The following is an 11,384-nucleotide window of genomic DNA, read 5'->3' on the forward strand; positions in this document are numbered from 1 at the left end:
CCCAGCGCCCCCTCCTGATCTCCAGTTTCCCTCCAAGGCACGAAACAGAACAGCCGATGCCAGCTTATCTAGCTGGGCCTGAACCCGCTGCCTCATTCAGTGGGCTGTCTGTCATAATTGGTTCAGGAGGATCCAGGGCTCCATCAAACCCCGGACAAACTGCTTGGATGGATAACGGAGGATGGCCGCCCTCCTGGCCTCTCTTGACCGCCAAGGGACCCACTCGCCCTTGACTCTGAGCTGGGGCTGCAGGCCCGCCCTTGACTCTGAGCTGGGGCTGCAGGCCGTGTCCACTTAGGAAAAGGCAGCAAGTGGGAGAACGTGGGCTTCTCTGCTTGCAGCTCAGCAGCAGGGGTGTCTACACCACCTCACCCCACCCCGCGTCCACCCCATACCGCGCGTCCCCCCCACACTGCGTTGGTCCGAGGGCACGGCCTTGAACAAGGGCGCTTCCTGCACCTGTCGGCGTTGCAGGGGCTGGCACACCGACCCCACGTGTGTTATTCACATTTGGCCGTAAATTGCTGGGAGTTGTAATTACAGTTTGATTGCTGGGTAAAGCACCATATGCAGCCTTTCCATCTAAAGGAATAACAATTTCCACGAAGCTGACAGCCCTGCCTGCGGAAACCGCGGCTTTATGGATCTCTTTATTGGAGTGTGTCTCTCCTCCTGAATTACAGCAGCTGCGAGCAGAGCACCGCAGAAAGGGCCAAGCGCCTTCTCACACGAGCCGCCCGTCTTGATTTACAAGGCAGAGCAGAGCAGTGAGGCGTTGGCTTCAGTGACGGAAGTCTTTGCTCTCGATAGCTACGACAGCTTTGGGCAGCTGTAAGTACCACTTGGGACAGCGCTGGGGACCCTGGTTTCAATTATACGTCAGCCGTCCCCCCACATTCCCGGCGGGCAGCTGTGGGACAGCACAGATGATGGGCTCAAGTGCGTTTGCATCCTGGGGCCGGTCCCCTGGGGGCCTGAGCAACTCGCCCCGTCCTGCTGAGCCTCGATTGCCTCCACTGCCCACCTGCCTCCTAACACAGTCACCAGGACTCGGTCAGACGGCAGGGGCGCCGCCAGGGCCTGGCGCGCAGGAGGCCACAAGGCTGCGCACGAGCCCTGCACGCAGAGCACGGAGGGACGTCCGCCCGCCGTGTCGACGAGGATGGCCTGTCCCTTAGAAAAGGGACCAGGGAGTGCCAGCGTGGGGCTGGGGCCGGGTGAACAGTGTGGGAAAGTGAAAGTTGCTCAGTTACGTCCAACTCTTTGTGACCGCATGGACTGGAGCCCGCCAGGCTCCTCTGTCCGTGGACTTCTGCAGGCAAGAGTACCAGAGCGGGTAGCCTTTCCCTTCTCCAGGGGATCTTCCCAACCCAGGGATCACTCTGGTCTCTTGCATTGCGGGCGGATTCGTTACCAGCTGAGGTACTAGGGAAGCCAGTGTGGCCCATCCAAGGAGTCAGTGTGAACGGCGTCCCTCGGGGCCCTCTGCTTGCTTCAAACCCCAGCCCTGCCGCTTGGTGGCAGCGTGCCTCTGTTTCCTCAACTGCTGTGTAGACCTCATTGGGTGGGCGGGAGGATTAAACGTGTTACCAGGACTGAAGGGTGAGCCCAGAGCTCACCAACAGGCAGGGTGAGCCAGACCTCTCGTACATTTAGGGGCCAAGTCAGAAAACCAAAGCTGCAAATCTGGACTTAGCCCCAGGCTGGAGCCTGACCCGAGGTTCAGGTTCCCGGCTGGCCAAGCAGGAGAAGCGTTTCCAGACTCGTCTGATGCCTAGACGACAAGCGTGCTAATTACAGGCTGATACGGATGGAGGCGGCTCCGGCCCAGCGGTGCTCGCGTCGCCCCGTGTGCCCGGCCAGGCGCCGGTCCTCCAGGAGCTGTGACCCCCATCATTCCCAGGTGCTGCTGACCTCCCAATACACCTCTTCTACTCTGGTGTCTGTGTCCCCACACCTGCCGTGACCTGTGTCACCCCTCGGGCCCTCTCATGTGGGTGGACAGGCCTTTCCCTTCTCCTGTTGGTCAGCTGCTTTCTGGCCTTTAAAGCGTCCGTGCAGGCCCTCCAAGTGCAGACGCCAGGCAGGGTCTTCTCAGGAGAAAGGCCAGGGCTGAGAGCGAGCAGCAGGGAGGTGGACCCAGAGCCCCCAGCCAGGTGTGGCCGCCGAAGAGCCCTGAGCTGCCCAGCATGGATCTGCCCGTTTCCCCTGGTGGGGCCTGGCTCCCAGGTCCCTCCAGCTCCCCACACAGGGGCATCTGCTCCGCTCTAGGAAGTCTGGTGGACCCTCGTGTGACTGCCTGGCCCTCCTGACACAGGTCACCGGGTCACCCCACAGCTGGTGTGTGCCTGTGGGTTTACCCGACGGTCCTGAGGGGCTGTGAACGTGCCTCCCCGGGGGCCCCGGCATCTGCTGAGGGAACGAGCCTTTGAACAAGGCTGTCTTCTGTCCCATGCTCAGCAACCCCACTCGAGTCCTTCTCAGCTTAGACCAGAAGCGTGGTCTCGCCATCACCAGTCCCCGACAGCCCCTAACGTCCCAGTTTGAGCTTCTGCACCCCGGCCGTTCCCACGAGCACCTGCGTCGGTGGGGGGATGCACCTCTACCCTCTGCATTTAAGCACGTGGCTCTGGAAGCTAGGGTGCCAGCCCATCGAGAGGCCGCGAGCGGCATCTGGGCGACGGAAGGATCAGAAAACCCACGGGAAGAGGAGCAGGATGAGGGAGGGGGCAGAGTCAGCTCCTGGAGCCGTCTTACCATGTGAACCTCAGATCGAGCTTTTGCCAAATAGATTTTCCTTCCCCCAGCTGTTCACTGCAATGAACGTATGTCGTGTGCCTGACATTTCTCAGCGTTGTTAAGAAGAATGGTAAGGTATTTGGGGATATGCATTTATTTTTAATAATAAAAAAAACTTCCCCCAACAATTGAGGGCCATGGCTCATCCGTCACTTCTCACACACGTGAGGCTCTGGACCTGGGGAGGAGGACTCGCAACCTTCTCAGGACGCGCTTCCTGTCCCTCCACAGGGGCCGTCAGCCTCCAAACCAAGGCCAGCCCGAGGCATCTGTTTCTTCCAGCCAGAGAGCTCCTGCTTCTAACCAAAGGAGCACCTTCAGATCCTTGCGAAGGTGTCTAAGTTGCCGCATGGCCCTCCTGGATGGCAGGGGTGGCCACGCCAGGGTCACCACACCTGGCACGCCTGGATCACCTCCTGCAGGGCCTTCACTGCCTCCATGCTCTTGTCCTTCGTGGCCAGGGCAAGAAGAACGGCTCTGTTCCCAGCTTCTTGAGACACAAATGCCACCAGGTTCTTTGCGAAGACATGGACGAGAGGCTGAAGAGGGAAGGGGAGAAGACCACTGTAACTGAAGGAAACCTTTTTCTTCTTAACGGCTTCATGCAGTGCCTCTCAGGAGCCCAGGCCAGCTTCCCGGCCCCTCTCTCTCAGGGTTCTCTCTACTCTGGAAGGGCCATGAGAGTCCACAGAGGGAAAGCCTGTCAGACCTCACAGATGATCTTTCCCGAACGGGGCAGAACGGCTCTCACTACCATGAGGTACTATGATGGGGTCAAACTGTGGCACAGGCTTGCATTACAAAACCAATGCCTCTGCGTGTGTCTGATAAAATGCTGATGGGCTGCATGCAGCAGGTGGACACCCTCCAATTATCTTCGGGGCCCGCGCAGTGCTGCCCTGGGCTGTGGTGGTGGGGGGACAGGGGTGCGCTTGCCTACTAGATGCTCCACATCCTGACAAAGTACGGGCACTGGGAGCCCTTCCCAGCCACATTACCTCATCCTTCCCGAGGAGGACTTTGGTGGTCAGCACAGGCTTGCCGACGTCACTAGTCACACTGCTGGGCTCCAGGGAGACCAGGGTACCCATCTTCCCCAGCTGGGTCACCACCACCAGGATGTGGCTGCTGAAGGCCGTGCAGACCACCTGGGTGGGGACTCCGCACACCACCGCAGTCTTCTGCTTGGACGTCAGCAAGGGTTTACCTTCCATTGCGGAGTCTGCTCGATGGCACCTTACATTTATCTTAAGAAAAAAAAAGTAAATCAATCGATGGCAGATAGCCTGGGAGCTCCAGAATAAACACTATTTGGCATTAAAAGAGAAATGCCCATTCAAAAGCCTGTCTGTTCGCCCACACAAGCTTTATTCGCCCGGAACTTTCTGGATTCACTCAGACACAGAGGTACCCAGGCTAGATATCAAAGAATGCTGCTCCCGATGGAGGCAGACGAGGACTCTTCTTCCCCGCGCGAGGGCCCCGCCCCACCCCGAGGGCCCTCCCTGAGTCCCGGCGGCCCGCCCTCGCAGGGGGAGTAGGCGCCGCAGGTTCGGAAACCCGGCAGAGCAGCGGGCCGCGCCTCCGCCGCCCCTCCGGTCCGCCCACTAATCGTTTCCTGCGTTTGAGGAAACCGTCGGTCCCACAGAAGCAGCAGCACCCCTACCACAGCGCGGGGACGAGGGCGGCGGGGGCCAGGCGGAGCCCCTGGGGGCGCCCAGCCTCTCCGCCCGGCTCCAGCCCCACCGGACGCCCACTACCCTGCCACCCGCCATGCCGCCCGCGCTCACCGCGCCGCGCCCGGAAGTGACGCACGCGGGCTCCGCGGGCCCGCCCCCGACAGGCCCCGCCCTGCGAGCGCCGAGCCCTCCCCTCCCCCGGAAGTGCAGCCTGCGGGACTTCCGGCTCCCGCTGCGGCCTCGGGACTCTGTGCTGTGGGGTTCCGCGCGCCCGGGCAGCGAGGGCTGGGCGCCATGTTTGCGAAAAGGGGCTGCAGCACCAACCCCTGGGCCTCTCGGCACCTGGCCCTCAGGCGAGGGGAGTCTGACTTCTCCAGAAGGGTGTCCCCGCGCCCTCCTGAGGGAGACTCTGCAGCTCTGTGGTTGAGGAACCTCAGAAACAGGGTTTCTGGCCCCTTGGCCCTGGGTTCCTGGACCTTGAAGGAAGCACGGGGAGCTGAGAGAAAAGCAGGGCTGGACGTCACTTTAAGCGCCGAAAACATCCCCGTCAGGACCCTTAACGTAGGGCGCAAGAGACCTCAGTGTGGGGCCCTCTGGGTTCACCCAAATGCCTGTTAACTGAAAAAAAACACACGACCTAAAAGTCGGGAGTTATGTTTTATTCCTTGGACAAAACTGAGGACTTAAGCCCAGGACGCAGCATCTCGGATAGCTGAGGGACTGCCCCGAAGAGGTGAGGGCGGAGCCAGGGTATATAAGGGTGTTTGCAACAAAGACTAGGTAGTCCGAAAGTCAGAAGATTGCTTAATACAGGAAAACCAGGCATCTCCAGGAATTCAGCGCTTTCTTACGTTCCTTTGATGTGCACTTCAGCTTCCCGGGGCCAGCGTCCCGTGCTTTCTCACCCGAGTCCCCTCAGGGTGCACCGTCGGGCAGCTGTGATGTGACGGCTTGTAGGCTGCAACATCTGCTTACTGATAGAGCAGGTGACATTTTTCACTTAGAGCAGCAGGAACCAGTGGGGATTTACAGCCAAGGTTCAGGATAGGGTCAGTGGGTGGGAAATTACTAAGAGGAAAAGGGGGTGAGGGGTTTCTAGGCGGGAAAACCCAGCAGAATTCCTGCTGGAGGCAGGCCAACGTGGCCTCAGACCACCTGGGGGACGATGGAGAATGAGGAGCTGGTTAGACATTGGTGGTTACCTGACATGCAGGATGGGGTCGGGGGGCAGTTCTTGCTAAGACTGGAAAATGCAGAGATACCACAGAAGTCCAAAAGTGAGTGCCTAGTTGGGAAAGAGTTCAGAGGGACTTCCCTGGTGGGCCAGTGGATAAGACAGTGCTCCCAGCGCAGGGTTCCATTCCTGGTCAGGGAACGAGATCCCACATGCTGCCGCTAAGCCCAAGCTCTGCAGTGAAGACCCAGCGCAGCCAAGATTAAATAAACTGTGGCAGAGAATTTTTTAAAAAACAGTTCAGGGAGTAGTCTGGTCTAGGAGAGAATGTCAGTATGCTCTGCCTGGCAGTAACAAAAGCCTTTTTTTTTAAAAAAAGTATCTTTTGGGGGCTTCCCTGGGGGCTCAGTGGTAAAGAATCTGCCTGTCAGGGCAGGAGACAGGTCCAATTCGTGGTTCGGAAAGAGTCGACATCCAGAGGGGCAGCTCCACCTGTGCACAGCTTCTTAGCCTGTGCTCCGAAACCCACAGGGAGAGAAGCCACCACCATGAGAAGCCCATGCACTGCGGCTAGAGAGTATCCGCCACTCGCTGCAGCTAGAGAGAAGTCCTGGTGGCGACGAAGGCCCACACAGCAAAATGCATATATTTGAGAGTCACTGAGGTTGTAGAGACCGCTTTTGGTTGCACCACGTGGCATGTGGGACCTTAGTTCCCCGACCAGGGATTGAACCCGCGTCTGCTGCATTGGAAGTGTGGAGTCTTAACCACTGGACCTCTCGGGAACTCCCTGACTAGGGCCTTTGAGCCCCTCGTGGTGTGCCAGGCGCCTCTGCCCTCACGAGCCCCTCTGGGCCAGCCGTCCACGGCCGAGGGCATGATGACAGCTGGCATTTATCTGGCACTTAGTGTGCGCCAGGAGTTGTGCTCAGTGCTTTCCTGCAGTAACGTGTTTAATCTCAACCCCACTGAGTAGACACGTTACCATCCCTGTCATATAGATGGTAGGTTCAGGCTCACCGGAGTCGCCCAAGGCCACACAGCTGAGAGGGGCGGAATCTGGCCTTCCGAATTTTACCCTTGATTACTGGTCTCATGATGCGCTCGCCCAGGTAAAGGGGAAGAGCAGGGGCAGTGCTGTCCTGAAGCAGGATAACTTCTAGTCCCCCCAGGGGTCTGAGAGCCCCCCACACGCCCTGCACACATCTCTCTCTCTGAGCTGAAGTGGTGTTGGCAGAGGAGGGTCTTGTGCTGACCCTGCAGTAATCAGAGTCTTGAGCCTCTCCCTGGAGAGATGAACACCCCTGAGGAACCTGTCCGTCTTCCTGACGGCCTGTCACGGCGGACTCCCCCCGGCCAGGCCTGTCCACATCACTTAACCCCTTAGGAAGCCCTGTTGTCATGTCCAGCTCTGCGACCCCATGGACTGTAGCCCACTAGACTCCTCTGTCCATGGGATTTCCCAGGCAAGAATACCGGGGTGAGTTGTCATTTCCTCCTCCAGGGGGTCTTCCCGACCCAGGGATTGAAACTGTGCCTTCTGCCTTAGCAGGCAGACTACCCCTGAGCCACCTGGGAAGCCCTGGGTGGCACCCTCCTATCCTTACTGCTTTTTCTCAGGGTTTGATAACTCCGTGCACAATCCAAGTTATGTCAAATGAAGCATGCTCCTTGCACAGTGATTTCTGGTGGCATGAAAGAAAAAGGCTTGTCTGCAAAAAATGATCAAGACAGACATAAAAGTCAAGAGAAACCTTGTATTTTGAGCTTTTTTGCAGCCAGTTCACCAAGGGAAAGATTAGGAGAAAGTGAAAGTGAAGTCACTCAGTCGTGTCTGACTCTTAGCAACCCCATGGATGGCAGCCTTCCAGGCTCCTCCATCCATGGGATTTTCCAGGCAAGAGTACTGGAGTGGGGTGCTGTTGCCTTCTCCAAATATTCAAAAGAAGAAGCATACAGTTTCTCAGGCAGGTCTAGGTTTTTGTTGGCTCTAAATTTAAACACCCATCCATCCTCATGTGCCTCAAAAGCCAATTGCCAATGTATTGCCGTGTGAAACCTGTAAAAGGTTCATTTACTTTTATTTACCAACTCATGCATTCTTTCTCTGAAGGCAAATAGGTACGAGAAATCTGACCCCCCCCGAAAAAACCCACCCAAACAAAACAAACCCCCAAGTCTGGAATAAGCTTATCGCTTTTATTAACGAGATGCTGAAGAACAAAGTAGATAGTTTTTAAAGATTCTTTTTGATGACCATTTTTTAAGTCTCTGTTGAATTTGTTGTAATATTACTTCTGTTTTATGTCTTGGATTTTTGCTTTGAGGCTTGTGGGATCTTAGCTTCCTGACCAGGGATAGAAGCCACAGCCCCTGTGTTGGAAGGTGAACTCTTATTTTTGTTGGACTGCCAGGGAAGTCCCTAAACTGGATAATGTTTTTATGATGGCATTCTTTGGTTTAGATCTTTGGTAAAGCCTGAGTATGAAGGACATATGAGGTGAGATGCTGTCCCAGACTGAGGTGATGGCCGTCCAGGCAAGGGACTTCCTGGTGGCCTGAGTGGGTGTGTGAGCAGAATTTACACAGTTATAATATCGAGCCTGCCCTTGACTACTTGAGTGCAAGATGAGACTTGAACTGGAAAGAAAGATCCCTTAAATGAATTCACTAAAAATGGGAATGACATAGTAATGATGTCAGTGGTGGGGCAAAAGAGTTTGAGAATTTCTCTTGAAAAAAAAAAAAAGGAGGGGGAGTATCTTGAATTTGTCTCGTATTCAAGGAAATTTAGGTTCTTAATGCAATGATGAGTTGTAGAACCAGCGAAGAATTAATCAGGTGGAGTGTTGGCAAGTCATAATTTTCCCAACAAATTGTATGCTTGCTCTCCACGTTCTCCTTCACATCGTGTATGATTTCCCCAGCTCTGTCATAAAAAGGGTCAGTTGTGCTGAGATATATACGCTCAGCATCCATTTCCCCAGGAGCCTCTCCTAGCCCCTTGCTGTTCACGTCACTCACAGTGGGAGCCCCAGCCTGACACCAGCTTTGTCAGTTTCCTGGTCCTCGGTTGCACAGTCAGGCCCTCCCACACTTGCCAATGGCTTTGGGCCAGGTCTGAACATCCCTCAGCATTTCATTTATGGACTTTCTGAAATTTTGCATCTTTTGCAAGATTTACAACCTGACTTGATCTGCACTGCACTTCCACAGCCTCACAACATGATTCCCAGGGCGTTCAGTGTTGGGGGTGTGTGAGAGAGAGAGAGAGAGAGAGACAGAGAAAGAGGCGGAGAGAAGTAGATTCTGGAGCTACACAGTGAGGGACGCCTGAGCGGAGTCCAACTATGCAAATAGTCAATTCATTCATGAAACTTCTTGTGTTATGACAATGTCTCTTCCTCTGCAGCCTCCTGACTGCAGGCACTCAGGCAGCTGAAACCTGGACCAGCAAGACTTCCAGGTATCGCAGTCTTGGAACAGGTAAGGCATTGCCAGGGTTTGCCTTGGTCTTGTAGAGGCAACATCCCTCTAAATTTTTATGAGACGCAGCAGTTAGTGGAACCCCTTTACTTATTCATTTGACTGCACCTCCTGGCTTTCAGGATCTCACTTCCCTGACGAGCAGTTGAACCTGGGGCCGCAGCAGTGAGAACACTGAGTCCTAACCACTGGACCGCCAGGGAAGTCCCGCTTTGTTTGTATAAAGGGTGCTCGCTCTCACCTCTCTCGGCCAGTCCGGGTCGCAGCCATTGGAGATTACATTTGTAATGCAGGCCTAGACGCAGCCGGGGCGCAGGGCTTTAATATCAGGAGTTCGCTGGCTGTCTGGTGATTAGGACTTGGAGCTTTCACTGCCGTGGGTTCAGTCCCTGGTCGGGGAACTAAGATCCTGCAAGCTGTGTGGCTCGGTCAAAAAAACAAAAAGTTAATGCAAAAGCATTAACCCGTGTATCTAGGAGTTTAAACAGTGCTCCTAAATACTATATGTCAAACAAGACGTTGTGAGTGGGAATGGCAGAATATTTAGGACTTCCCAGGAGAAGGCAATGGCACCCCACTCCAATACTCTTGCCTGGAAAATGCCATGGACGGAGGACCCTGGAAGGCTGCAGTCCATGGGGTCGCTAAGAGTTGGACATGACTGAGCGACTTCCCTTTCACTTTTCACTTTCATGCATTGGAGAAGGAAATGGCAACCCACTCCAGTGCTCTTGCCTGGAGAATCCCAGGGACGGGGGAGCCTGGTGGGCTGCCGTCTATGGAGTCGCACAGAGTCGGCCACGACTGAAGCGACTTAGCAGCAGCAGCAGCAGTGGAAACCACTCGTTTACTTCCTGCTTCTGTGGTTCAGCCTGTCCTGGGCATTTCCTTCAGATGGGCTGAGTTCTGTGGCCTGTCATGTCTGACTTCCTCCCTCAGCCTTCGAGACTCATCTGTGCTGTGGCCTGGGTCAGTGCTTTTCCCTCTTGGAGGAACCCATTCTTGCTCGTTCAACACTTGGGAGGATTAAATGACATCCCACTTGCAGAAGGGCCTCCTTTAGGGCCTGGCCCATACGAGGCGCTTACAGTCTCCTTCCGCTCACGGGTCATTGAGTTCCACTGGCAGTGCCCTACGCACAGGCCCTCTCGTGATCCGTGACACCAACCGCTCCGTGCGCCAAGCTTTTGCAAGCAGCAGAAAGACCGGGAGAGGCTCGGTCCCTGATTCCCCTCGATGCCGAGTCTGGTATCAGAGCAGCATCCTGGGGACCGTCGGGGCGGGGAGGTACTGCTGCCATGGCCCTCTCTCTGGAGAAAGGCTGTGATGACGCGGACGCCGCGTCTTGCTGAAGCAGGACGTGTGTTCAGAAGCAGGCGCAAGAGCTGCGGGGCCGAGAGGGCCAGCGTGGCAACCACGGCCAGCCTCAGGGTGTCCGCAGACCTCGGTCCACTCGGCAGCCCTGCGGTCAAGGATGGGGCACCTTCGTGCTTGCGGACCCCGCTTGTCACCCCCAGCCTGCCGCTGCTCTTTGCCCTCGGCAGGGTGCAGCCTAGTCTCAAGGCGTGGCCGCGTGCCCGGCAGTCACCTGTGTGGTGTGGGGCGCCCCCGCTCGGCGGTTGCAAAGAGCCTTGAATGAGCAGCAGCATGGTCCCCAGCCAGGAGGCTCTGGGCCCCAGAAGCGGCCTTTCACTGAACCCAGTTATCTGGGAAAAGGTGGTGCACCGTGACTTTTTTACGAACTAGGTTTATCTAAGTTGAGGGAGGGGGAAGGATATAAAGATTAAAGGCAACCCATTGAAAATCACATGTATTTTATTGCAGGAACAAAACCCTGGGACTCCCTGAAATTCTGACTTTTCTTGAGGGAAACAAACACCATCGACACCGAGCCCAGTTTATAAGGGTCTAGGGAGTGTTTCACCAGAAAGGGCATAAATCCTCTTCCCCAGGCCGGGAGTGGAAGCAGCACCTGCTTGTGGAGGCCGGTGCCAGCTCTCCGGCCAGGTGCCCGCGCGTGGCCTGGCGGTGCCCCCGGCTGTGGAGCTTTATGTCAGCAGGAGTATTTTTATTTAACGTCATATGGTAAACACAAAGAAAATCCTCTGTTTTTGCACCTAATTTCAGCAGGGCACAGAATTAAGAGTTTAGCTGGTTGCCTTGTTTTCTGCTGAACTCAGGCTTCAGTATTTTTGTTCCTGGAGCGAAGCTTCCTGCCCTCATTAGAGAGATTGAAAACTTCCTTG

At 55.8% G+C, this 11,384-nt stretch overlaps 1 protein-coding gene across 3 annotated transcripts; it reads right to left on the reverse strand.

The window, feature by feature from the left end:
* Positions 1 to 2,877: 2,877 nt before the first annotated feature.
* On the reverse strand, positions 2,878 to 4,695 carry PSMG3 (proteasome assembly chaperone 3). 3 transcript variants are annotated; one of them, XM_086376987.1, is made up of 3 exons: positions 4,590 to 4,695; positions 3,798 to 4,046; positions 2,878 to 3,338 (listed from the first exon to the last, which is right to left on the reverse strand). In XM_086376987.1, the coding sequence occupies exons 2-3, from the start codon at positions 4,011 to 4,013 to the stop codon at positions 3,186 to 3,188; spliced, it is 369 nt and encodes a 122-aa protein (XP_086233113.1). In that variant the 5' UTR covers positions 4,014 to 4,046; positions 4,590 to 4,695; the 3' UTR covers positions 2,878 to 3,185. The 3 variants fall into 3 exon arrangements, with proteins under 3 accessions (XP_086233113.1, XP_086233110.1, XP_086233112.1); XM_086376984.1 differs by having other exon boundaries at positions 4,560 to 4,614; XM_086376986.1 differs by having other exon boundaries at positions 4,466 to 4,614.
* Between the last annotated feature and the right edge of the window lie 6,689 nt (positions 4,696 to 11,384).

The sequence above is a fragment of the Bos grunniens genome, chromosome 25 (assembly GCF_055505025.1).
Source record: "Bos grunniens cultivar Pamir isolate PY7600 chromosome 25, Bosgru_T2T1.0, whole genome shotgun sequence".
Classification (NCBI taxonomy): Eukaryota; Metazoa; Chordata; class Mammalia; order Artiodactyla; family Bovidae; genus Bos; species Bos grunniens.